This window comes from Pholcus phalangioides, unplaced genomic scaffold, assembly GCF_987345545.1.
Source record: "Pholcus phalangioides strain wild (caught in Gottingen) unplaced genomic scaffold, Ppha-v1.0 ptg000024l_1, whole genome shotgun sequence".
Classification (NCBI taxonomy): domain Eukaryota; kingdom Metazoa; phylum Arthropoda; class Arachnida; order Araneae; family Pholcidae; genus Pholcus; species Pholcus phalangioides.
Window position 1 is genome coordinate 19,631,801 of NW_028301616.1, and position 26,791 is coordinate 19,658,591.

The window sequence follows — 26,791 nt, forward strand, 5'->3', positions numbered from 1 at the left end:
CCTTTTAGAAATCGAAACCTTGAATTTATATCCGAATTCACAGTGCCAAGTTTTTGTAATTTTGATAGCTTAAGTTTCGAAAATAAAAACTGGACAAAGATTGCTGCAGATGAAACAGACTGGTCAACAAAAAATCCGAAAACCCTAAGTTCTGTTTTGAACGGGATGTATGGTCATAGTTTTCTTCCTTCATTAATCTCAACCATCATCATCATCAAATTTTCCTTCTTGACCACATGTTGTTTACCATCAAAGAAGAGCATGGCTGCTAAAAGCGGGAGAAAATGGAAGAACTTGCCTTGCGATGTCAGTGACTTCAGCGTCACTGATTTCGAGTTCTTCGGTGGCATTGAGGAACTCTCTGATTATGAAGTCATCGGTCCAGAGAGAGAAAGTCGGAAACGTAAAGCTGACTCTTCCAATCGAATCAAGGTAATGTTAACGTCATATACACGACATTTTTAGTCGTTTGAGCCGGGTTTTCCTAGGAGCAGGTTTCCTTTGCTACGCGCAACGTGATTTTCCCAGCGCGACACGCCGCCCACTCACCAATGAAGCCGGGTTTTCCTAGGAGTAAAATTTCTGCGCAGTGTGCAGCGTGAAAAGGCTGATTGGTTAGAAACCTGAAATTCAGGTTTTTTGACCAATCAGTTTTTACGCTGGACGCGCAGCAGAAAGCCTGCTCCTAGGAAAACCTGGCTCAAGGAAAGCAATACGGCTCACCACAGCTCTTTACGTCGGGCGTGATTGGCCGACTGCTTCTGGAGGAGTCAAATGCGTCCTGCGCCGCGCGTTTTGCCTATGGTGTGTTTTCTTAGGAACAGGTGCTTCCATACAGAGCGCAACATGCCAGTGCTTTACGCTATGCTTGATTAGGCGACTTCTTCTGGAAGAGTCAAATGCGTCGTTCTTTTGTTGCATTTTCTTTCCCTTCTCTTCCGTCTCCCCATGCTTATGACAGAACAGCTGATGCGCCTTGCTAGGAAAACACGTAACATGATAAAGTTAAACATATGTTTCTGCTGACGTGAGGTCCTGTTCAGTTTACTCGTTGCAGAAAAACCTGCTCCAAGGGAAAGGTTATTCTGTGCTGTTGGAGCGAACAGTACCATCTCGTGTCAGCAGAAATGCATAAATTTATCGCGGTACACATTTGTGTTTTCCTAGTGTACCACATCATCTGTTCTGTCATCTGCATATCGAAGTATTTTTGCCATTTTGCACAATAAAAAATAGATGGGAAAAAAGTGTAGAACAGGTTTTCTGTGCTAAAGTCCAATGTGAATCGCCAGTGCAACACTCGATCCAACACTGTCAGAAAGCGGTACGACTTTTCTGACATAGCGCAACATGACAACAATTTATGCTAGCACAAGTGGTCAAGTGCTTCTGCAAGAGTAAAATACACTATGTGCCGTGCATTTTGTGGATATTCTCTTCACTTTTGTTGTGTTATCTTTCCTCTCCCCACCTCTCTATATCTGTCCCCCCTCTTTTATTGTGCAATAATATGTTAATGTGCAGATGATGCAACACGCTAGGAAAACAAATGCTTAGCATGATAAAGCTACACGTTTCTGCCCATGAAAAATAGTCTTATTTGGTTCGCATGATGCAGAAAAACCTGCTCAACGCACAATGCATTTTACTCCTCTAGAAGCAGTCGGACAATCACACGGACCTAAAGTACAGCCTTGTTACGCTCTGTTAGAGAACGATTGCACTGCTTTTCCTATTGGTGAGTGGATAGTGTATCGCAGTAGGCAATTCATTTTGCAGGTTTTGTAGAAAACCCAGCTTTACGATGAACTTCATTTTCTACGGCACTTGAGGATGCAGAGCGGCTCACTTTGTAAGAATGCTATCAAGTGTTTGTTTGCATTTGCAAAGTTGCAGCAGGGCTTGTTTCTCACATGGCCAAGCAAGACACATGACCAGGGCTTCAAAATTAACTGTTTTTTGTATTATAATCACAGAGTTCCCCATCCACGCCTCTGCTTTAAAGAACACTATATAGACCTATGATGGGGGGGGGGGCAAAATTCCATATTTACTGAGGGCCCAAACTTATGAGGAAACAGTCCTTGATTAATAGTGTTCGTGAAGTGATTACTAGTATATGTGAAGTTAATACTTATAAAAGTATTACTGTTAATTGTAGGCTATCCTTTGCTTAATACAGTAGTTGAGCTCTCACTAGCTTGCCACAATACATAGTCCCCAAGATATAAATGAGGTCTAGTTCAACTGCCTATCTGAGTGCAGTACCGTCTTGGCCCACACGGGCATGGCAACCTCGGAAAAATTAGAAATGGTTGAATTTTTCGAAAATTTGCCTGGTAAAAGAAAAATCACTTGGCCCAATGATGCTTTTAAGACGGCCCTGTCTGGGTATGCCCATATTTCATAGCAGTGCTGGAACTAGATGGGTCAGCAGTTTCAGGTGGGAACAAAGAATACCATTACAAAATTACCAAATTTATCAAAGTAGTGGGGGGTTGGCGCATCAAAATTATGTTTGTCCTGGGTGGCAAAAGTCCTAATTACGGCCCTGGTGCCAAGTATAATATGTAAGAATAATTGTGAAAGATTTTCACATTATAGTGAAAAAAAAATTGGACTTGGTGAGTGTAGATTAATTTATATTATTTATGAAAAAAAATTGTTTTTTTAGAAGAAGAAGAAAAAAAGGAAGGTGGTCACTGAAAATGATGTTTTACCAGAAAAAGATAGCCAGAACCAGCATCACGATGATGATGAAGAGGAAGATATAGGTTTGGTAACATTTGCTGTACATGTATATGAATGAAATTATAGGCTATGTACTTTCCTTTATCATATTTGTGAGGTATTCTAGTTTTTTTGTGATTCTTTTAAACAAAATCACCATTTCAGCAAATGCTTGTACATTCCCTAAATGTGATAAAAATAGAAAGTAATGTAAACTCTCACAGCTGGTGTCAATGTTACAAGGTTCCAGGCTGAAGAGCCAGGATCCAGAGGAATTATTAATTCCAAGTATTTGTTCAGGATCTAAAGTGAACATCTTCCTAGTGGATAACTTCCCTAAAACTCCAGACCTTTTCATTCTGTGGGCCAAATATGTGAGACGACTGCCACTTACAAACTTATTGCACTTGTAACCCTTAGGCCTATATGGCAGCAATTTATTTATACATATTGTTGGCCCTAGGCCTATACAAGAGAATGCGGTTGAGTGGGGCATAGATATTTTTTGTATGATATTGTGCAAAAAACTAGTTCCAGTGGGGAAGTTGATAATAGAACTGGGAGGTTTGTTCCATTCACCAATGGTATGAGGAAAGAAACTGTATTTAAAACAGTCAGTGGAAGCAAAAATTGGTTTTATTTTAAGGGAATGGTTGAGTCTTCTTGAGATGTAGGATGATTTTGGCTAGAATACTGGAAGTATCAAAGTTAAGATGACCATGATAGATCTTATTAAACAGGATTATTCAAAAATAAAATTAAGAGTAACAAGGGAGAGGAGATTAAGTTTGTCTTTAAGTTTGGACACGGGAGACAAAGGATGACCAGCAGTCGTGGATGAAGCGAGTGTATTTATTTTGGATTGATTCGTGTTTTTCTATGTTAGCAATAGCAAGATATCTCGCCTAACTCAATATTTTGTATTTTTGCAGTTATGTGATATCTTGCATTTTTAACCCTTCAAGCCGGTTCAGCAATTTTAATGCCAAGATCCTATTTACGGCATTTAATTTTTTTTTTTAAATCAAACTTTGTGCAGCTATCTTTTTAAATTTTAATTATAAAATTGTTAAAAAAGGGGTTATGCTATAGTAAAATGTCTACTCAACGCAATAAAAATCTTACTGTGATTATTTAAAAAATAATCGGGTGGTAAAAAATTGAATTGCCTGTGATGTACCATGTACTGAGATCTGTGCAGAGGAGTTAAACCTCTCTTATTTTGATAATGCTGAGCCCAGCTAGCTCAGTACAGAGGGTTTTTTCATAAACATGTTTTCCATTCCCCCCCCCCTCCCCCAACCTGCCAGATCAACTGCCAGTGGGCAGAGTCAACTTATGCTCAAAGTTTGGTGGTAACATAAGGAGAAAGACTTTTTTAAATCTTTCACTTTGGAAAAGGAATACGTGGACAGTATAAATAATGGAAAAATCGAGAGTATACGTTTCTTCATCCTTGTTTTTTTTTATTATTACAGTCAAACCCCCATTTTAACGAATACTGTTATAGCAAAAATCTTATTTTAACGAATACTTTTCTAATCCCCCAGATAAGTTTACACAGGTATGATACAAAAACCTGGAATTCCTTTATAACAAACCCTTTATTATAGCGAAGTGATTTTTCTGGTCTTTTGGAGTTCGTTATAATGGGATTTGACTGTATTATACTCTGTGTTGGAGGGGGAGCACTTATCACCTGCACAAAATCGGAAAAACTATATAATTCTTCTTGAAAAAATATGTGGTGTACCATTTTGCATAGGATTTAGTAATTTCCATTGTGGCAGTTATAATGCAGATAATAGATTTTTAAAACCGCTTAAAGGGTTAATGTGTTGCGTGCATCTTGTTAAAAGAACATATTTTGCTGGCAGATTTTCTCCTGGGGATCAGAAATTGTACAGAATCATATAACCCAGTGTAAGAGAAAGTTCCGTGGAGCAAGGTTTATTAAGTACATGTATGATTTTGTAGCAGTAGGAGTGTGAAAGAAAGATCAGTACTGGCCAGTCACCAGGTTGATATTGACATGCTTTTTTCACGTTTGTGCAATTTAGAGCTCTTGATGGGTAGCCTGACATTCTTATTCATGCTTGTGATTTAAGTAGCAAATTTTTTTTTTAATCAAACAATCCCAGGCATTGTAGCTCATTTAATATATTTAAAAACATTGAACCATGGAGTTGATTCATTCTGGCGTTTTCTTATTTGAAATAAAACTTTGCCATTATAAGTTCGTATTGTTTTGCTTAGGGACATTGTTAGCCCTCCAGCATTATCACCTATTGCAGTAAAATGAGATACATAAAAGAGTTATCACCTAATTACACTATAACAAATATTTTTTTAAAATCAGTAGGATAACCGGAAACATGATGGTGCCAACATGTATCCAATTCTGCAGTATGTTGAGATGTAGTAACAGGCTCCTATTGTATCTGTAATAAGTGGCTGAAATTTCAGAAATGCTTTTAGTAGTTATGAATTTGTTCATTAGCATAAAAGAAAAATATATCTTTGGAATATTTTGTAATATAGATATGTCTGCTTGGTATAACCTCTATGTGCCCGATGGTATATTAGCTGCGCTCAAAAATCTGCGTTTTGAAAAACCTACCAAAATTCAAGAGCTGGCATTACCAGCAGGCATAAGAGACCATCAGGATATACTTGCTGCTGCTGAAACGGTATATATTTTTTGTTTTGTATCAAAACTCTGCTGTATTCATGAATTGTACCTCAATTTTTACAGAAATTCTTAAAAAGTAATGGGTCACATGAGATAGTTGATATTTATAGTTCCAAGTTGTAGGAAGTTACTTTTTTTTAAAGTCTCTTGAGTCTGTCTTAAACAAATACTCTTTAATTTTGGTATGGTGTAGTTTCTAGCCTTTTGTCATTTCTCTACAGAGAGCAGACAGGCTTTCAACATTATACTTTGCACAAACACACTTTGGGTGTCTGCTACTTTTCACTTCTAAGATGGAAGACAAATGGCAGTTTATTCCTCAAACATGATTTATATATATGACTAGGATATTAAAATGTTAGGGGAAACACAAATACATGCACAATACTTTTTGACATGCATTGATTTGTTAGAAATTCCTCAGATGAGTTTTTACGAGCTACATGTGTATCTACAAGTCTGAATGTCTTTAATCATCAACATGCACCAACATAATTCAACTGGCCGGTTTTCTGATCGCAAATAGGTGGTCATCTCAAAAACTACCTTCACCACCGTCACTGCACCAGTTTAATTAATTGACTTTGTCATTTTCTTCTCTGGCCTTATATTAACTATAAGGACAGGAAAAAAAAATAGCCAAGTGAATTAAACAACTGGTACTGTGACAGTGGTACTGGTAGTTTTTTAGACAACCATTAAATAAAACCAGTTAAACAAACAAAACAAAAAAATAGTGATGATATGCATAGGAACAGCCATCAATCTTTCTCATTAAGGAAAAGTAAGGAAAAAATTCTTTTATTATGGTTTATTGATATAGAATTCAATAGAACTAAAAGTCAATGGTTTAGGAGACAAAACGCCTTAATTTTATAAAACATCAAAATATGCTATGCAAACAATTTGTCAAAATTGGAAGTATAATTTAACTTATATGTGAATGTGTGTGACTTGCAACTAAAAATAAATTGCCTGCCTTTTGATCAAACTTTTTGCTGAATTGTGTTGAATATTTAAGTAAATGAACTGCAAATATCTGACTTCTTCATGGCATTCCTCTTGTTTTATAAACTAACAAAATCTTTTGAATTGACACTTTTTTCCTTAAAGGGAAGTGGAAAAACACTTGCATTTGGTATTCCTATGATAGCCCACATATTAGCAGGGAAGGAACGCATGTCAGTAAGTATATATATTTTTGCAACTCTTACTTAAACATTTTTGATTTAATTCATTGAAAATTAATCAGCAATATTGGAAGATTCGCTATGAAAGCTAAATTTATTGCACAGTAGAACCTCTCTAATCTAGGTGATTCCGGATTATGGAATTCTTTAGATTGTGGATCAAGTTTTGTTTATTTTCTAAGTTTTCATATTGAAAGCAGTAATATGCCTGTTAGAGCGTTTCGATTCATATTTTCCTCTGAAAGAAAATTAATAAAGTGATATGTTATGTATTTTATAACAGATAATTTAATTTTAAACCATAATTTCTAATTCACATATTGTTATTACAAGTATCCTTATAGTACTCCTTATTGTTATCTATAAGGAGAAGAAACAACCTTTTTTTCTACTTTTTTAAAGATTTTTGTAAACCTTGGATTGGAAAAAAACAGAAGATATTATTTTTTTTGTTTGTGAAGACCATAAACAGTAGATTTTCGCCCAATTCCATCTTCACTTAACATTTGTACTGAAGTTCCACATTCTAGCTTTTCCAAATGTTCGACTTTCCCACTTAGGCTATATTTAAAGTGATATGTTTCTGTTCGCAGCTTGTACTTGATACATCACCTTTTCTTTCTTTTAAACCAAGCACGACTCTGGTCTGTCGCCATGGTCAATTTTGATACATCACTTGAAATTTTCGGCCTGTTTGGAAATTCACTTACATAATTGCAGGGAATAACATTACACTGGACAAGTTCTAAAACATTAAGGTTAACCATACAGCACAGAGGAATGAAATAAAAAAGAAAAGTTCTTTTGATCAAAGCAGACTTTTTGACATTACATTCATTGAGACAGTAATGTGCTCGTGTGCTATCATTGTTTCCACTTTTCCAGAAGTGAGAAACTGCAGTGGAAACCAACAATGCATCGAGGGGGGGGGGGAAAGGCAGATATAATAGAAAAAACTTAAATAGAATTTTTGTAAAAAAAAAAATACCAAAGTCCCTGGTTGAGGAAAAAAATTCTCAACGCAGAAGTATCTAGATCATATGGATCAGTCCAAATTAGATAGGTTCTACTGTATATAATAAAATTTCAGAAGCACAGCATTATGGGTACTTTTCCCTTTATAACCATTCCACACATTTTCGACACCAAAATGGCACATTTTGACTTGACACTACGCTTGCATACTACTACTTCCACTATGATTGCTGACTCCGTCATGCTGATGCATGACTCTGAGAAAATTTGTCAAGACTTAAAAGGCGCCAAGTGGAATGGTTATAATAATGGAAAAGTACACCATATTATTGTTTTTCTAAAAACAATTTTCATTAGAGTTAGGATTTGAATAATATTGAAATATCTTGCCTTTTAAATTAATTAAAAGGCAATTAATGATTAAAATTTTCAGTTATTCTTTTCATTAAATCTAATAACTTAGATGAAATGAAGTATTAGTGGATTTTGCTCTAGGGCAGTTGTTGCCGGCCCATAGGCAGATACCAGGAGGGGGGCAATGGAGAAGATCCTCCTCCACCTCAGTAAAATATTATATTATTGGCATAGATGAAAACAATACTGCAACATTATTATTGTTTTTTACTCAATTTTCCTCCATTACTGTTTTTTTTTGTACCTCTGAATGGGTCATCATTTTAACATGCACTTGGTCAGGAGCTTCTGTTCTAGAAAATAATATTTTTAATCTTTTAATTGACGAGCATTAAATTATCCAAAGGAAACTTTTTTTGAGGAGTTATATTGAATAAATGTGATATCCCAAATGTCATTTCATCAGAAAAGGAAAAAAATTATAATCAATTTTAAAAAAAAATAGAAGATATTGCACTTTATTGAATACACTGCATTTTTCTGATTTATGTAGATTTTAATAGTTTAAAAATGTTATTTATTGTTTGCCGATTTGCTTTTCTATCATTGTTAAAGAATGCACAGCAAAATGTTTTCTCCACACATAGTAAATTTCTCCAAAATGCAAAGGTTAACAATCATCCTTGCCAGGACCATAACTAGGCTAGGCGACTGGGGCCCGAGCCGAATGGGGGGGTCTCACAAAACATGTACACTTATTTTCATTTAGGTTCATAATTTTTACCTTTTTAAAGGGGGGCAATAAAATGTCTGCCACGGGGCCCCTAGAAGGTACGCTACTGCCCTCGTCCTTGCTTGGCTTGTCAAGACGTAGGAGAGCCATGTACCTTTGAGCCATTCTTCTGATAATTATAAAAATTTCATGAACAGCTTGTGAATAAAAATTGAATGTTTAGAAGTTGCTTAGAAAAGCATCAATGCCGAAATGAGCTTAAGATATACAATGCTTTTATTTGAAAAATATAAGAAACTTGTGTGGAGCAACACGTTCAAATGAGGGTTAAAAAGGATTTTAGGCATGATATATCCAGACATGAATAAAATACTGTAAAACCTCATTCAGGTTATTCATTTGATACAAATTGAGTATTTTTCACATTGGATATAACCAAATTGCCTTTTTTGTTGGTGGGGGGGGGGGGGTGGCAAAGCTGAACATTCATCACTACTGATGAGCTTTAAGCCAATGTTGGCATGTCTGACTGTGTATGCAGTTTAATAATTTAAAGGAAAAAAATGGTGAAATGACAACATGTTTACCATTGAGGTTTTTTTTATTTATTTGTCCTCATTCAAATATTATTCTTATTTTCTAGACATCTTCAGACAATACTGATACTCCTAACCTTCTAGGATTAATTCTAACCCCGACCAGAGAACTTGCGATTCAAGTGAAAAATCATTTGCAGGATGTATCAAAGCATGTGGATATAAAAGTAAGTTTTTCAAACCCATGGGAAGGATATCCTTATTTTGATATACCTTGAATTCTACAGGTATTTTTCAAATGTTTAACTGACACAAAATATGGAAGTAGATATATCAAATACATCATATGGACATTAAAATTCTTATTGTATATTCAGTACATGGTTCAGTAATTAGAAAAAGTTTATGGCGATATTAAAGAGGTTTCTCAAGCTAAATTGTATTTTATGCAGAACTTGAAATACAAGATCATCCGATCAATTCCTTAATCTGTGATACCAGAGATCTGTTCTTTCCTTAAAGCAAGTACTGTATATGTTCCCTCTTTCTTTACATTTCTTTTACTCCCTCACTATTTTTCTACTAAATCTGTAAAGAAAGTATCCACAAAGCCAAAACTTTCCCCTAGCTCACATTATTTACCTATTCAAAGATCATAGACTATTTGGATTATCCTGTCACCCCAGAAGTAAATTTTTAAAATTGTCTTTATTAGCTTTCGTCGTCATCTGTTTACAATCACAAATGTTTCCAACCCAATAGTGTCACACATGAGCAGAAAATCTGATTGATCCGAAAATGTTCTTATTTGTAAAGAGATTATAAAGTTTTAAAAATAGAAGTATCAGCTCTGAATGCATTGGAAAGAAAGAAATGCACAAAAACTTGTTTTTCTAAACTCTTATCTATAAAGAAGTGACCGTGGACAAGTTGGCAGATGACCATATACAGAGGTGGCCGTGGAATAGGGTGATTTATGTGTTATGTCTATGGAGCCTATCGTCTGTTCAGAGAAAAACTGGCTGTGAAGGGAGTTGGCCGCCTAATGAAGTTTTACTGTATTTGCATGTGAAGTGCATTATTTTTCAACTATAATGTTTCTGATAATTCTTTCTAATCGTATCATCAAATTCAGAAATACTGTGGTGCTGACAATGAACGTGTTGTTATGGCAGTACCATATTATTTGAACAGAAATGAAAGTGTCAGTACTATGCACAAAGAAAAGTACCCTACACTGATAAATTTATTGCCTTTAGCATTTATAAATTTTTCTTCAACTGTTATTGCTGCTTTACACATTATTTTTCATTTTGTAACTAATTTTTCCAAAAACTACTTTGTATAAATGTATATGGTACTTCACCACAGACAAACTCAGTCATATTGCCTTACAGTAATTTACAGATGAAATTGAGTTGGAAATGAAGGCTCCATTTATCTTTAGTCGCTTTAGGTTCTTTATGAAAAATAATGTATTATCTATGTTCTTCCCCAGGATCAAACCCACTGACCTTGATAGCAACCTTCATGGTGGAAGATGAGTATCTTACCATCACGTCACTTGGGCACTTAAATGCGTATACTGGTCATATTTGCATAATTTTTTTGTAATTATGTAACTCATTTTAATTTTATTTTTCTCAATGATGAAAAGGTGGTTGTAGTTGTTGGAGGCATGTCTTTAGAGAAACAGAGAAGGTTGCTGAAAAAGTGTCCTGATATTATAGTTGCAACTCCAGGTAGATTATGGCAACTCATGGATGAGGTAAATACTAATAAATTAAATCTGAAGAATATAATATTCATGATTCATCTTAAAATACCATATATATACCACTTGGAAAAGCTTGTATGTTATAAGTTATGGGACATCAGAATAGAAACAAAATATTTCAGTTATCTGGCAACATTTTACAAAATGTTTGTTGTATTTATTGTAGGTGAGAGAGAGGTTCTCAGGGCAAAGAGCTGTTCAGTACAAGTTCATTCTCTTATACATTTCTACAACACTAGTGGTCGGCATCAAGAGGTGTCTGAGTTACGTTTTGCATAAAGCAAATCAGATTCCCTCTTGATGACAATGGTGAAAAATAACAGTACTCAATTAATATGAATTCCAGGAAGCCCTTTTGAGATATCAAAATTTAATGCAGAATGTTCAAAATCGATTCTGAGAAATTTAGTCATGATTAATTTGAATGATATTTCAAAAGAATGAGATTGTATTCTCTGCTATTTCTAAGGTTTTTTAGTCTGTTATTTCAAAAATACTGAAAACTAACATAGGTTATATTAATAAAAATGCCTCTTGGCCATTCTAAGAAGCATGGTTTCTAATTTTTCTGAAACTCATGAGCCAGAAATATTGTATGATAATTATTGGAAGTTTTAAAAACACTAATAATTTAGTTCAAAGCTTAATTGGAAAAAAAAAGGAGGGAATAGGATTTTTTTTGGGAAATAACTTGATCATATAAATAGTTTTTTTCAAAAATATATTATGATTTTTTGTGTTCAAATTGTGGGGCATAGTTTTTAGCCTGAAATAAAAGCTTTCCAAATAATTTATGCCAGTTTAAAACTGTGTAACCTTCTGATTTTCTCTCCTTAGAAAGAGCCCTATCTAGAAAAAATTCCTTCTGCCAGATATCTTGTTATTGACGAAGCAGACCGAATGGTTGAGCATGGACATTTTGAAGAGCTGACCAAAATTTTGGAGATCATGAATTCGTGAGTTCTCCAAAATTATTTAATCATTTCAATTATAATACATATACAGAACCATAGTGCCTAGTGAGTTTGCAAAATAAGTAGTAAGTGAGTTTACAAAATAAGTAGTAAGTGAGTTTACAAAATAAGTAGTAAGTGAGTTTACAAAATAAGTAGTAAGTGAGTTTACAAAATAAGTAGTAAGTGAGTTTACAAAATAAGTAGTAAGTGAGTTTACAAAATAAGTAGTAAGTGAGTTTACAAAATAAGTAGTAAGTGAGTTTACAAAATAAGTAGTAAGTGAGTTTACAAAATAAGTAGTAAGTGAGTTTACAAAATAAGTAGTAAGTGAGTTTACAAAATAAGTAGTAAGTGAGTTTACAAAATAAGTAGTAAGTGAGTTTACAAAATAAGTAGTAAGTGAGTTTACAAAATAAGTAGTAAGTGAGTTTACAAAATAAGTAGTAAGTGAGTTTACAAAATAAGTAGTAAGTGAGTTTACAAAAAAAAAGTTTGTTGATTTTTCTAATAAATTTCTGACTTTGTTGGATTATAGTTTGAATATTCTGTGAATGTGTGTTTATTCTAAGTGTTTTTTGCCTCCAACTTCAGCGAGCTGATGAATCTTGCATTCGAGGAAATGTTACGTTTTCATACTTGCCTCTTTTGTTAGAGAACTCATTGTCTCAATCAAATTGATTTCCATAAAATTACTTATCAAAATGGATGTTTCTTACTCTTTTTGTTTGTTTGTGTATTGCTATATTTTAGAATTTTCCCCTCCCAATTTTTTATTTTTGAATCACAGCAATAGGGAAGAAAAAAGAAGACAAACTTTTGTTTTTTCAGCAACTCTCACCATGACTCATGAGTTGCCGAAACGCTTAATGCTGAAGAAAACCAAGGTCGTGCAGAAAAACAAATTAGGTATTCCAAAATGTTTTATTTTTGCATATAAATCTTGTTTTTATTTTTCCTATCAGCTTCTATCCAGTTTATTTCATTCATTATATTTCTTTGCCTATCTGCAGTATGGGTATAATTGCCACAGTTAGAAAAGAAATTTTTATCAACATAAGCTTTGCATCTGCATATTCACTATCCAGATTAATTTCATGTATCGCTATTTGCTTGTATTCTGCAAACAAATATTTTTTTTAAATGGGCTTGGTAATGTTTGGAAAAAATCCGGAAAAGTTAAAATGCTATATAAATAATTGATATTTAAATGTTACACTTTGTTTTTTATAGTCAATAAATCAATAGTTTTCAGCGTCAACATCTTCAATATAGTATTGAAGAGTGTGTGTTGGGGAAACTGAAATTACCGTAGATGCAGCATCAGTGCAATCGAAATCAGTTTAAAACCATAATTGCTGCAGCGGATAAGCCAAGAAACACCTTGTTTTTACTTTTGTTGTTGATAGTGTTTTATAAATTTGGTAAGATTTTCTGTTCTGTGTGCACAACTCTGAATAATAATAAATAAGAAGAAATTAGTATAGTGATGATACCGACAATAAAATGTCTATGCATGTTTTGGATACAACTATGAAGAATGCCTTCTGTTGGCATTTCTCTGGAATGATTTTTGCACGATATTTCTTCAGCTGAGTGCAAATATGTGAGCCATATGTCTTCAGAGTTTCTGGCTCCAAAGTTATCTCGATAATGTCTTTAAGGCTGTGACCAAAGCGCATGAATGTCCACGTCTTTCTAAATTCTACTCCAGAAGCTAGGCCTGTGTCGCATAATGCAATCTCCATTCAGAAAGTTCTTCATCACATTGACAGGAATTTTCCCCATTGCTCTTAAACATCATACTGAACATGGTTTTGATGATTTGCTGCAAAAAAGTAGGGTAACATTTTACGGACAACTTTAATATGCAGTGGCAGATTTCCTTCTCGTTTGTAAAATCTAAAAGATGGTAAATTTGATCTTGTAGTCTTCACAGGTTGTCCTTCAATGTACTCTTCACTGCCTTGCTTTCGTTTCTCAAATTTGGCCACTTTATTTTTTTTATAAGTATATATAGAGACATAAGATTTACTACAGGTTAACATCCTTATTTCCTATAAATCTTCAAAGTTCTTTGTGCTTTCAATCATCATATATGAGATAATAGTTTGAATATGCTGCTCTCCTGCTTCAATAAGATTTCCAGTTTTTTCACTACGATGATACTTCTATTGAAAAAAGTTTCTGATTTCTCCATATTTCTTATTTTTGTTATGTTACAATACTTCAATATTCGAAACCACATATGCAAAAAAAAAAAATTCTAGCTGATAAATCACGAAATAATAAAAGATTACAAATTCTAACATAGTGGAAGACGCTATCTTGAATAAAGTGTGACTTGCCCAAAGGTACCAAAGAAGTACCCAGTATTTTTTGATTCTTTATACCTAGAACAAAAAATTTCAGCAATAAACTTAACAGAACAAAACCACATTTGGCTCACAGCTGCCAGACTAATAATGGTTCTTTTTTGTTGAATCTGTATTATACTATTATGGCACTTTGTTACTTCAAAATTTTATCATGCTTGTGGTGCTATTTCCCTGGTTAAAATTTCATTTTTCCCCATTTTAGCATCATTAATGAAAGTGATTGGTATGAAAGACAAGCCAAAAATTATTGATATCACTCAAAAGAAAGGAGTTGTCGAAACACTCTCAGAATCGCAAATAACATGCAGTCTGGAAGAGAAGGTATTTTCTTAACTTGAGGCTATTATTAGTGAAAATAATTGGTACATGATAATACATTATTTAAGAATTACCTGAAATCTATTATTTTCCTTAAATAATGTTAACTATCTTACTGAGTATATTATTTAATCCTCAACCTGCTCCCATTGCTTATTGATTTAATCATTGCTTGATGATTGTTTAAATTCTTGAAATGGTATTTTTTTTATAATATGTATAAATAAGTTTAGTTCTTTTTTTTTACTGCCTTCATCTATGAATTTTGAGAGAATAGTTTGTTAGTAGGCTAAAATCTCAGAAACCCCTTCTTTTTTTCTGCAGTTGACATGTATGTGATCAAAATGGCACTATGCTAAACTGCTGCTGATATATATATATATTTTGTATCATGTAATTTTTATATGTATTTTGTTACTTCTTCAGGACACTTATCTATATTATTTCAAAGTGATGTACCCTGGTCGTACTCTTGTCTTCTGCAATAGCATCAGCTGTGTCAGGAGACTGAAAAGTGTTCTGGAGCTCTTGGGATGCACACCTCTAGCTCTACATGCTTCAATGCATCAGCGACAGCGCTTAAAAAATCTTGACACATTTGCAGCTAGCCAGGGGGGCCTACTTTTAGCCACAGATGTCGCTGCCAGAGGACTGGATATCAAGGGTATCGAACATGTGGTGCATTTTCAAGTTCCACGCACTGCTGAGGTATGAGTGGTCCAAACACATCTTTGCATCAGTGTTCAAAAATATCCTTCATTTATTGACCATGTTATATCAAATGTTTCATTATGTTCATTGAGTAGTTATTATAAGTATCTTTCATCAATATAATTTTCAGACCTACTAAACAATAGTTATTTATTGAGTACAAACATATATCTCTGTACTCATGGGTTTTGCAAATGTCATGAGTTCAGTAAAAAACTATCAATGAGTATCAAGGTACCTTTGTATTATCTTAATGCAGAATTTAGTGGATGAATTTAGCACATTTATCTTTACTGATTTTCCCACCTTTATTTTTCTAAGTGGCATTTATATTTGTGCATCAGGGTTGTGTGTAGGGCTGAAATGCATGTAAGTAAACTAAAGTTACATAAAAATAGCCCTCTTAAATCATAACATGGTTTGAAATCTTTAGGTATATCATGGCACAGTCGACTCACTATAATTGGGCCATGGATAGTTCAGTCTGTCCAGTAATCTGGTGTTTTCAGGCTGGCTCCATTCACGTATGAAAGAGGAAAAAACATGTTACTGCATGTACAGGGCCCAGATGTGAGAGGAATTTGGGCAAAGCAGAAATTATACAATTAAGATCAAAGATGGTCAATGAATATACAGTATGTTTCGGGGGCCACACTTGCCTATGTGGAAATCGAACCCTGTGTGTACCTATTTACAGAAGTTCACATTATTTATTGAATTTTTTTTTTCAACTGCCACTGTGGTGGTCGAGTGGTCATAGTGACAGACTTGCATTGTGAGGTCCTGGGTTGAAATCCCCACTTTCCTTACAGTGGTGATCGGCTGAATTTGGTTTTCTGTGGTTCTCTCCCAACTTTGAGGCGCGAATGCAAGCTAATCTCCCTGTTAAAAATTTTCGCCACAGAGAGCTACGGGCCTACAAATGCTACAAATATTCAGTCATTGCACTTCACTTCTGAAATATTGATGGCATCACTGAAAAATCAGACACAACATTAGATACACACTCAGACTGTTATGTACATACACTTCTGAGACAACTCACTAGGTAGCAATTTGCCCATGGTGATAGACCCGAGTTGTACTCAGCTTGAAAGAAAGAAAGTTTTTTTAACGGCCTTCCATTAATTTGGCAATTTCGGTAATCCTCCAACCCTGGTCTGATATATGCCAGATTAGTGAGAGTAAACTGTGTTACAAAGCAATAAACATATCAAACTCTTATTATTGAGATATATTGAGAAAGAGAAACTGGCCTGGAAAACTGTATTGGCAGTTGAGCTGTACTTTAACAATGTCTTCTTTTTAGTCACAGTTTCAAAAAATATAAAAAAATTGATATTGTTCTGAAAGAAATATAGCACATGTTGAATTTCTTTTGTACATAGATTTATATTCATCGAAGCGGAAGAACTGCGAGAGCTCACAATGAGGGTGTGAGTTTGATGCTGGTAGAACCACAAGAAGCTGTCTTCTACAAGAGGATATGCAAAACCCTAAACCAAGGTATAGATGACTGGAAAGTGCGTATGTGAATAATAAATTAATGTATTCAATTTATATGCTGTTAAACTTTGTCAATGCGAGACCTTATAACTAATTTCAACATTTATAAAATGTGAGTTAATTCACTATGTAACCCCTGCTGGGATCAATTTAACTTGGGTTTGATGGTTATAAAAAAGTCAATTTTTTAAAATTTATATACAGGGTGCATAGGCAACAGGGCATATGGTATTTTACTGGCGAACCGTTGATCTTAGAGGCATACTTCCAGCAAGAAAAAGTATCCAACTATCGTGTAGTACTTAGATATGTCATTCAAATTGCAAGTGGTTGTATAGTTATTAAAATAAAAATTCAAACTTTTGATACAGACACCCTGTGCTTAAGAACTTAGTAACAAAATTGTTGCCCTGTCTCTCCTGATGCCAACAGAAAAAATTCCACGTTTCTAAGTGTAATATTCGCTGAGATATTCAAATTCGAGGAATGTTGGGAAACATAGCATTAAATGCTGGTGAAATGGTTTTCCCATATTTAACACTGCTTTTTCTCAACTTTCGTCCATTTTTCGAATTTGAATATCTCAGCAAATATTGCACTTAGAAACATGGAATTTTTTTGGCACCCGGAGAGACAGGACAACTTTTTAATCATGTTTTTGAGCACACAGGGACTCGTAAAAAGTTAATTTTTTTTCATAACTATACTACCCCTTGCAACATGAATGACGTATCTGAGTACTAAATGTTATTCGGATACTTTTCTAATTGAAAGTATGCCTTTAAGACTAATGGTTCACCAGTGAAATGTCATACATATATATATATATATATATATACACACACAGAGTGCTATATATATTTTTTGACTGTCCTTATAAAGTCAGCAGTACTGAATCTCAGTAGATTTTAGTAGATACAGTTTTACATTAAAAAAAATTTCTATTTTACTCTGCATTATTCACAGCTTGGCTTTAAGGCCCATTTACACGAGGCAAGTACTTTAGTTGGTAACTTAATTTTTAGTTGCCAAGTACGATACAATGTATGCAGACGATAAGGGCCGTTTACACGGCTTTAGTTGGCAAGTGCACAAGTGATTTAGTTGGTAAGTGAGATAAGAACGGTTCTATTTTTTCCGGTTAAGTAGACGTATGCGCGTGCACCAGTGGGCGTGACCTGCCGCTCTCTTGGAGGGGTCTTTTTGCTCTCTCACGGAGGGGTTTATTTTGATCTCAAGCATGAAACTGTTCATACTCCGTCGTCTCCTGAAGTTTTGCTAGAATTCCGCCGAAATATTGGATGGTGAGGTGGCCAGAGGACACAATCTTCAAGTTTATTGAAAAATATATTCGCCATGAATGTTTGTTGAACTATAGAAATGGAAATTACCTTAACAAACAAGCTAAAAATTATTCGATGTTGGAAAAAGCTATGGAATATTCTGTCGACTTGATGTCAGGAGTTTAAAAAAATTGAAGATTCAAAAATATATATCAGGTGGGGAGGATTTATATATTAAAAACTGGAGGGGGGGTTCGAATATTTCTCTCGTCCAGAACGAATTTGCTGCCATCTGTTGTAAAAATACATGATCAAATACTGTATTTAACATAAAGATATCATCTCTATAGATTAAATTAAAAAATAATAATGATTTCGAAAATTTGGAAATAATTTTTGTTTAATGAATTTTTATTATTTAATTTTTGACCCTTAGAATTTCCTACGAATGCCAAGAATCTTCTCCCTCATTTTCGGCTTACATAATTCATAATTTATCTCCTCTTCAAATTCGATTAAAATATCATATAATCGATATTTACAACTTAGAGGAGAAATAGAGAAATCTTATATTTCTTCTCGACGACTTACATAAGTTTATAATATGTTGCGTATTCTTTTTCCCCTGTGGCGTCATCTCTCGTCCCCCTTACGTGCACCTCCTGATGCGTGGGTGGCAGAGGCGAAAAAAGGGGACAAGCGAACTGTTTCCCTTGCTTGACCTACTTTTTGCTCAGTGTGTTGCTCTCGCCCAAGTGAGAAAAAAGTTTCTCCTTTTTTATTGAATAAATTTATTTAAGTGAATAAATTTATATTCTTTAAAAAAAATATCATATAATGTGGCTCTGATCACAGTATTCTTAAGTTCTACCTGATCATCTTCATCCATCGTTACGAAAGCTATGAGCTTTAAAAAAAGCACCTCTCTGAATGCCAGATAAATAAAAAATTATTACTATTATACTCCCGCGCGTTGGGTCTGTCTCTCTCCATGGATTTGAGTAGACTGAAGCGCGCATGCGCTAACTGCGCTCACCTCCGTAAAAATTATCCAATGAGCGCCTACTTACCACTTATCGTGTGGACAGTTTCAAGAAGAATCGGTAAGTTAAAATTAAGTTACCAACTAAAGCACTTGCCTCGTGTAAACGGGCCTTTAGTTACTAGAAACAACTGGTTTCACAACTAGTATGTTTTTAGGAATTAGTCCTCTGATCCTTCTCCTAACAAAAACATGGCCATCACTCTGTCTCAACGAATAGATGTAAGCAGGGGGGGGGGGGTCAAAAACCTGGGCCATGCTGGAAGAAGTCCTCTGGTCCAGAACAACATGACATTTCTTCGAACACCTTTCCTATTTACAAACTTTTGATTTTTCAAATTTGTAAAAACAAGTGTCTACTGTACATTTTCATCTAATGTGTAGTGCTATCCTCTGTTTGCTAGAACAATGCAAGTAAAACACTGGTATGAAAGAAAAAAAAAATGTGTGAAAGACGGCTAAAATGGACTCTAGACAATCTCTGCCCAAGACACATAATGGCCAGAATGGTAAATCATGAGTTATCTGAGCTTAGCTCTGAATAAGCTAGGAAGGGGTTAATTGTAGTTGAATCCCGTTATAACGAACTCCAAGAGACCGGAGAAATCACTTCGTTATAACAAAATTTTGTTATTAAGGAATCCCAGGCTGTAGCATTATTCCTATGTAAGCTTATCTGGGGATTAGAAAAGGGTTCATTAAAACAAGATTTTCACTATAACGGTATTCGTTAAAATGGGATTCAACTGTACTAGTAATGAAACAAAAAATGAAGGTAAAAAACTTAGGAACAACTTCGGCCAATGGGGAAAACAGACTGACTCAACAGACCAATCCCAACGAGGCAGTGCGACTGCCTCGTTGGCGTAAGTAGCCTTTTGCCCACGTTACGCAATTCTTGAAAATGTTTGCCACTCGTGCGAACAAAACGTCGGAAGACAAAAACTGTATTTCGCGTTGGCCAAAAAACCTGAAAACTCTTAAAGTTAATTCTAATGTACTAGTTATGTTACGTTTTTTTTTACTAGAGCTCAAACAAAAGGTTTGGCTAATATATGAGGGAACTTTTTGTCTTTCATGCAAGTGAACTTTTTATTTGTGAAATTGAACATTTGTGAACTTGTTACTAAATTAAATTATTTATTCTTCTATCAAATAGATGGGAACCTACCAATATTCCCTATCGATCATGGTGTTCTGAAGGTTGTGAAGAACAGAGTATTGCTGGCCCGGCAGATTGATCAATTGGAGCACAGAGGTCAGCGCTTGGAAGCCCAAAATCATTGGTTTCTCAAGACAGCCAAAGAAATGGATATTGATGTGGAGGATGAAGGACTGTATCTTTTGTTTTTATTTCTGAATATTTACTTGATATTTTTTTAGTAGGAAAAGTTGTTTTTGTATGTTTGAATCCTAAAATATTTGTTTAGGTCATAAACCACAAAAATGTTCATTATGCATTCATTCATTCATTTTCAATTTCAAAAAAATAACACAATATAAACATAAATCTATACATTCCTCTGAAGAAATATTTCAGTGTAATTATGGAAGTAAACACTGCTTTGACAGTGATAGACTGGCATTGTGTGATCAGTAATGGAAAAGAAAGAATTAGGTCGAACAGATGCAAACTCTCTAGCAGATGGAATTTTCTTTTTATAAATAAATTCTTGCTGTGAACAAACCTTTAATTTTCGTTAAGATTATGCATTACATACATTAATAAGAAATCACTATTTTCAATTTTTCATTTAAATTAGTTTGTCCTGTATTACCCTGCATGCTATAAAAATCGGGACACCACCAGCCTTGTGAATGTTGTAGTCTGGTTAAAGCGAGATTCAATAAGGATCACAGAATACTGTAAAGGGTATGATAAAAATTCATATTAAGAACTGAATAAATAAATGAAGTAGAATAAAATAATAGTTTTCACTATAGCAAACATATTTCGTTGAATGGTCCGCCGATGTAAAATGTTGAAGAACCATGTAATAAATATAAGTTTAAATTTGATAACAATAATGAAAATTAAGCATTCATTTATCATTCTACTTTAATTATCAGCAACTAATAAAAAATGCAGATAATGCATTCTGCACAATTTTCTGCATGCTCAGGGATTCAAGAAATATACTGTCGCTTTTGTATTACAACATCATATTTTGCAGTGCAATTCTTTAGGTTATAATACAATAAACATTTTGTAAAGCTCTAGACAACTGAAATATTGTTTATATTCTGATGTACCATAATTTATAACATCACGGGGTTTTCTGAATATCAAATGAGGGGTTCACAACCATAGTAGATAAGTCCATTCATCTTTATTATGTATAATAACACATTAATGTCTTTGATAGAAAATTAATTCAGTTCAACTGATGTAAAGGAATTAAATATGTGAAAGTTCAGTTAAAACTATCATTTTTTAGTGTCCTGCTTTTACAAAATCTTTAAGGTCGATTATGGCTGTGAACCCCTCAAATAACTAGTAAGTTTTTTTTTTAACTGAGTTGCTAAACAATAAATCCAAGTGCTTGTTTTTTATTACAAGATGTCATAAAACCTGGGGTTATCTTTAGGACTGGCCTGACAATTCTTCACATGTTGCTCAGCAGACAGAATGTCAGCATGACTATTTAAGCCAGACGTTAAGGTCGGGGGGAAAATGGCACCTATACTGTGCACCTAAATTCAGAAATTTCAGAATATTTTTCAACTTTTATTTTTAAAAATGTACTGATTAACAAATAGGTCAACAGCCAATAGCCCTGGACAACGAAGATTGAATAAATTGCTTGAGAGAAGCAACAAAGACTGCTTGTGGATTTTCTCCCAACTGTCTACATTTGCTAATACTAAATTCATAGTCTCCCCCATCAAGCTTCGAATTATTCAAAAGAAATGCAAATTAAACAAGAAATGTTAACTGAGAGTTATTTAAATGAGATAGAAAACTCAAGGGAAGTTCGTAAAAGAATTACCTGAAATTCAAATTAACCAAGTTCCACTGTAGTATGAACTGTTTAATTTAGTACCCATAATGAAATAGAAAAATATTGGTTTAAGCCAGCTTCATGCCTGAGCATCTGTTATGAGAATTTGGGTTTTGTCTGTACTCATGAAGTAGCTGAGGCTGTATGGGTGGGATGCTTGTAAATAACATTTGTTTTGTCTCACTCGTATCAGAAATAGTGTAAAAGTTTCTTAATTCAACTGAAAAAAAAGATTGAATGAACTTGGAGATGATCATGAAAGATCTGTGAAGTCTCAAAAATTGAAAGCCATGAAGAAACAGCTCAAGCAAATGTTGAGCAAAGCCATCATTCCAAAAAAGTTTATGGGAAGCTATCCAACAAAAACTGGAAAGCTGTTACAACCAGAGCAAATAGGTGAGGCTTTTTTTTTTTTGCTTTTATTTTCACATCGAAAAAGTGTGAAAATTAAAAAGGCTGATCACCATGCTGTTAGTTGAAAGTGTGTTTGTAATGTTATTTTGGACTAGGAAAACCCCTACCTTTATCAGTGTCACTGACACTGATGTTCATTATCTTTCTTATTGGGTGATTACTCAATTCCTCTTGCCTTACTTTACTGGCGAACCATTGATGCTATAGAGGCATACTTGCAGTTGGAAAAATCATCTAACTAATACGTAAAACTCAGATACGTCATTCATGTTGTAAGGGGTCGTACAGTTGTAAAAATACATAAAATTTTTATCCTCAAAAACCCAATTAGACAGTTGTTGCCCCGTCTCTCCTGAGTGTAAAAAAAAAACCACAGCTCTAAAGTGCAGTATTCATTTAGCTGTTTGAATTCTAAAATTGGAGGAAAAATTGGGAAAGAACAGCATAAACTAAGCGTAAAATTGTTTTTTTTTTTTCAATCCTACAGCTGTTAAAAATCAGATTTATAACACAGCGTCCTGGCTGTAACTAAAACCTACCAACTCAATTATACAGGACAGTTTAGCTCAAAGGGGCTTACAATAATATCTTAGATCCCCACATGTTAAGCAGCAAACATTCATCATGCACAGTAAAATATGGTTAAAAAAGTAATATAATAATTATGATTATACAAATCCACATTATTCCTCTTTGAAATGATACCAAACATGCAGAGATCATGAAATAACATAATGGATTAAAAAACTAAGATATGAGTTGATCGCTGTGACATTCCGAGTAGATATGGCGTTTGCATACAGTGATTTAATCATGTGCACTGGGTACGTAGGACGATACTGGGGGGGGGGGGCAAGGGTTTTTCGTGATCATTAGCTGATTGCTGAGAAATATTCATAATGTTTGCTATAATTATGTGTACACTTATAAATAAATAAGCGAATAGCCAAAATTGCTGAGAAATCAACTTGTGTTGCTGCTACTAAATGGCACGTGTCTCGCAAATATTTCTCTAAGGAACTTCTAACAAATTGGAACATGTCAGAATGTTATGTGTATGTGTTTTGCACATAACGTGAAGTTTGGTTCTGAGGAACAACATATCTATATATAACGTTCCTGTTATGTTCTTCAAGAAGTGCTTTCTTTCAAATTGAGGTCTACTGCAGTCTATCGCCATAGACTTGCATTGCAAGGACCCAGACTTGAACCTCACTGCCACCATGGTGGTGGTCGGCTGAAGTTGGGTTTTTAGTCGTTTCCAACTTCGAGGTACAAATGTGAGCCAATCTCCCCATTAAAATGCCTTGCCACAGAGAGCAACAGACCTACAATGGTACAATTCAATCATTACACTTCACTCATAGTTCACAAAATTGATGGCAGCACTAAAGCAAGCATTACACAGAAACAAACCACGTTAGATTCATAACACAAGACATGCACATTCCAACATGTACCAATTCATCAGAAGTTACGCAGAGGACTATGGACGAGGTGCCTGTGTGTGATTTCATAGTAGTAGTACTCTATCGCCATAGGCAATTTACCACCCAGTGAGTTGTGCTGGAAGTGTGTGTGTGCATATATCTAACAGTCTGTGCAACGTATTTTGTGTTGTGTGAGAATTTTTAGTGCTGCTATCATCTGTATTTTAAATTGTGAACGAAGTGTAATGATTTAATAGCTGTACCATTGTAAGTCTGTAGCTCTCTGTGACAAGACTTTTTAATGGAGGATAACTTCTAAGAAGTGCTGCCATCTATCTTCAGTCCAGAATCGCAACTTGGCAAGTTATTTCGCTTGCTCTATTAAGTTTCAATATTTATAAATGTTGTAGACTTGATTGTTCTCTGTCGAGAGAATTTTTTTAAAAAATTGGCTTGCATTTACTCGTTAGAAACTCCATCCAACCATCACTATGTCATCAGTGGGGTTTAAACCTGGTTCCTTGTTGTGATGTAAGTCCATCACAATGCCCACACAACCGCATAGCAGCTATCAACTTGTACTGAAAGATATCTGAGCATATAATTTTAGAGATCATTATTAGACCAGATGGAAATGATGCACCTGAGTGGCGAAGTGGTAAGATGCTCGTCTTCCACTATGGATATTGCCGGCAAGGTCCATGGGTTTGAATCCAGCCAAAAGAACATCAGAGAAAGTTCTTTGCCTATCGAGCCTGGGGCGACCATGGATAGATGGCACTTTCATTTCCCACCCAACTCCACTAGTTGGAAATTGCCATATGGCGATATATGACTGGAGTTGGTGTGCTGTAAAGTAGATGGAAATGATCAACAATTTCCTAGTTACTGCCAAGTTCTTCATATACTGCAATTTTCCCATCATGAACAAAATTACCTTTATGTAAGATGAGATACACTCATGACTTTGGAATTTTATAGTCTGGTTATTGTGTAAAATATCATTCTTACAATATTTTATACATTGGCACAGCTTTGTAAAAATATATGTAACACATCTGTATGGAAAATATTGTTTTGCATAGGTTTGCTGTCAATTCAAAGCTTTCGAAGTTCATTTATTTATAATATACCAATTTTTCTTTCCCAGGTAATCAAAGGGCAGTTGAGGTTTTGAAAAATGATTCAGATAAACACTCTTCCATCTCAAAGAAGAAAAAACGAAAGTTCAAATCAAGATAAAATATGAAGTAAAAATAAATATTTATAATTATTTTACTGTGTACTTGATACTTCTATTTACATCGAGCATTATCATGTTGAGCGATGGAAATAATGGAATTAGTGCTAGGGTTACCAGACATCTGTATTTGGTATGGACTGTACATGTTTTAAAGAGGTTAAGTAAAATTTATGAAATGGCAAAATTTATGTTTGATGTGATTTCATTTTGATTGTGGCAATTAAAGGGTATTCAACCCATTGCTTGTCCCTAATTTCCGGCTATCTGTAGTTGAAAGTCTGGTAATCCCATTGGCATATGCAAAGTGGGGTTAGAACCACCCCCCCCCCCCCATTGCATATGCCAATGGGGCTAGCTCAAGCTGAGACTATAGTGTTATTTTGCAAGAAAAAATGCAAACCCCCTCCCTTGAGAAAATTCTGCATATGCCTATGGGTAACCTTATTTGCATACAATTTCTTTTTACAAAATAATTTCAGAACCATTTTTATTCAAAGCATTTTTTTTATTATTAATATCAAAACAGTTGGTTCACATCACTACAGCTAAAGCATTATAGATAACACTACAGCATTCGTTTTATATAAATTTTTTTCAGTATAATTTGATAATTCAATTTTTTGTAAAACAAACTCTTTAAAAACAACCAATGTGATAAGTTTCAATGACTTTATTATAAAGTTAAAAAAATATTTGGCAGCAATTGTTTTTTAAATTTCATTATTAACCATGACACAAAACAGTTTTTCTAAATCTTTTTAATTTCCACTAATCGTGTATCGGTAAAGGCATGCTACGCATCTCAACTAGTTTTTAATTTCTCTTTTTATACATCAATCTCTCCTACACAATCTAACGAGATCTAATTTAAGAACAAAAAAATAAACATTGCACATCAAGAATAGAACTTTCTGAAATGGAAAATATAGACAGGTGTATAAAGGGGTGGGGAGGAAAGAAAAGTGGGGATATTGCTGGGTTACAAATTATGCCCAATAAAAGATTTGTAAATGACTAGGAAAAATTTGATTGCTAAGGAAAGTGAGCGATTTGGATATGCTAGGGAGAGAAAAAGAGCGGACGATAGCATTGCTAGGGAATTAGAAAAGGATTTTCACTATAAAAACAACAGGTTCTGAACTCTGATAGATACGAGTTTTCATTTAAAGAGATGTTCAGGATCAGTGTTTTGCGTCTCTTTGAAATTCCTCTTTAAATATTGATACAAGCAAAAAATTTACACATCTAAGGAATTCTTTTTCAAATTCTCGGTTGGAGGTTTTTTGTCCCGTCTGGAATCATTTTTGAAAAATGTTCACTATCTCAATGTGTGTTTATATATATAATCTACTTTTAAGTTCACAAAACTGAATTTATCAGCTTAGTATGAAGACATGAAATCTTGGATATCAGTAGATGGCGCATATCTGTGAGCTGTGTTATACACATATTTGCAATTCTTTCTGTATACAGTAGGTTTTATCAAAAGTCTGTTGAATTACAGTGATACCTCAGCTAATGACT

At 34.4% G+C, this 26,791-nt stretch overlaps 1 protein-coding gene across 1 annotated transcript; it reads left to right on the forward strand.

The window, feature by feature from the left end:
* Positions 1–238: 238 nt before the first annotated feature.
* LOC149068925 (ATP-dependent RNA helicase DDX24-like) lies at positions 239–25,505 on the forward strand. Its single transcript, XM_089250890.1, has 14 exons — positions 239–432; positions 2,675–2,774; positions 5,272–5,420; positions 6,536–6,607; positions 9,318–9,437; positions 10,868–10,978; positions 11,825–11,943; positions 12,731–12,849; positions 14,521–14,639; positions 15,063–15,344; positions 16,736–16,853; positions 20,338–20,515; positions 22,413–22,576; positions 25,175–25,505. The coding sequence occupies exons 1-14, from the start codon at positions 262–264 to the stop codon at positions 25,264–25,266; spliced, it is 1,914 nt and encodes a 637-aa protein (XP_089107016.1). The 5' UTR covers positions 239–261; the 3' UTR covers positions 25,267–25,505.
* The last annotated feature ends 1,286 nt before the right edge of the window (positions 25,506–26,791 follow it).

Coding starts and splice junctions, on each gene's coding strand:
- LOC149068925 (XM_089250890.1), top strand. CDS start 262: ATGGCTGCTAAAAGCGGGAGAAAATGGAAGAACTTGCCTTGCGATGTC. Junction 9,438..10,867: donor CAAAGCATGTGGATATAAAA/GTAAGTTTTTCA, acceptor AATGATGAAAAG/GTGGTTGTAGTTGTTGGAGG. Junction 16,854..20,337: donor ATGCAAAACCCTAAACCAAG/GTATAGATGACT, acceptor TCTATCAAATAG/ATGGGAACCTACCAATATTC.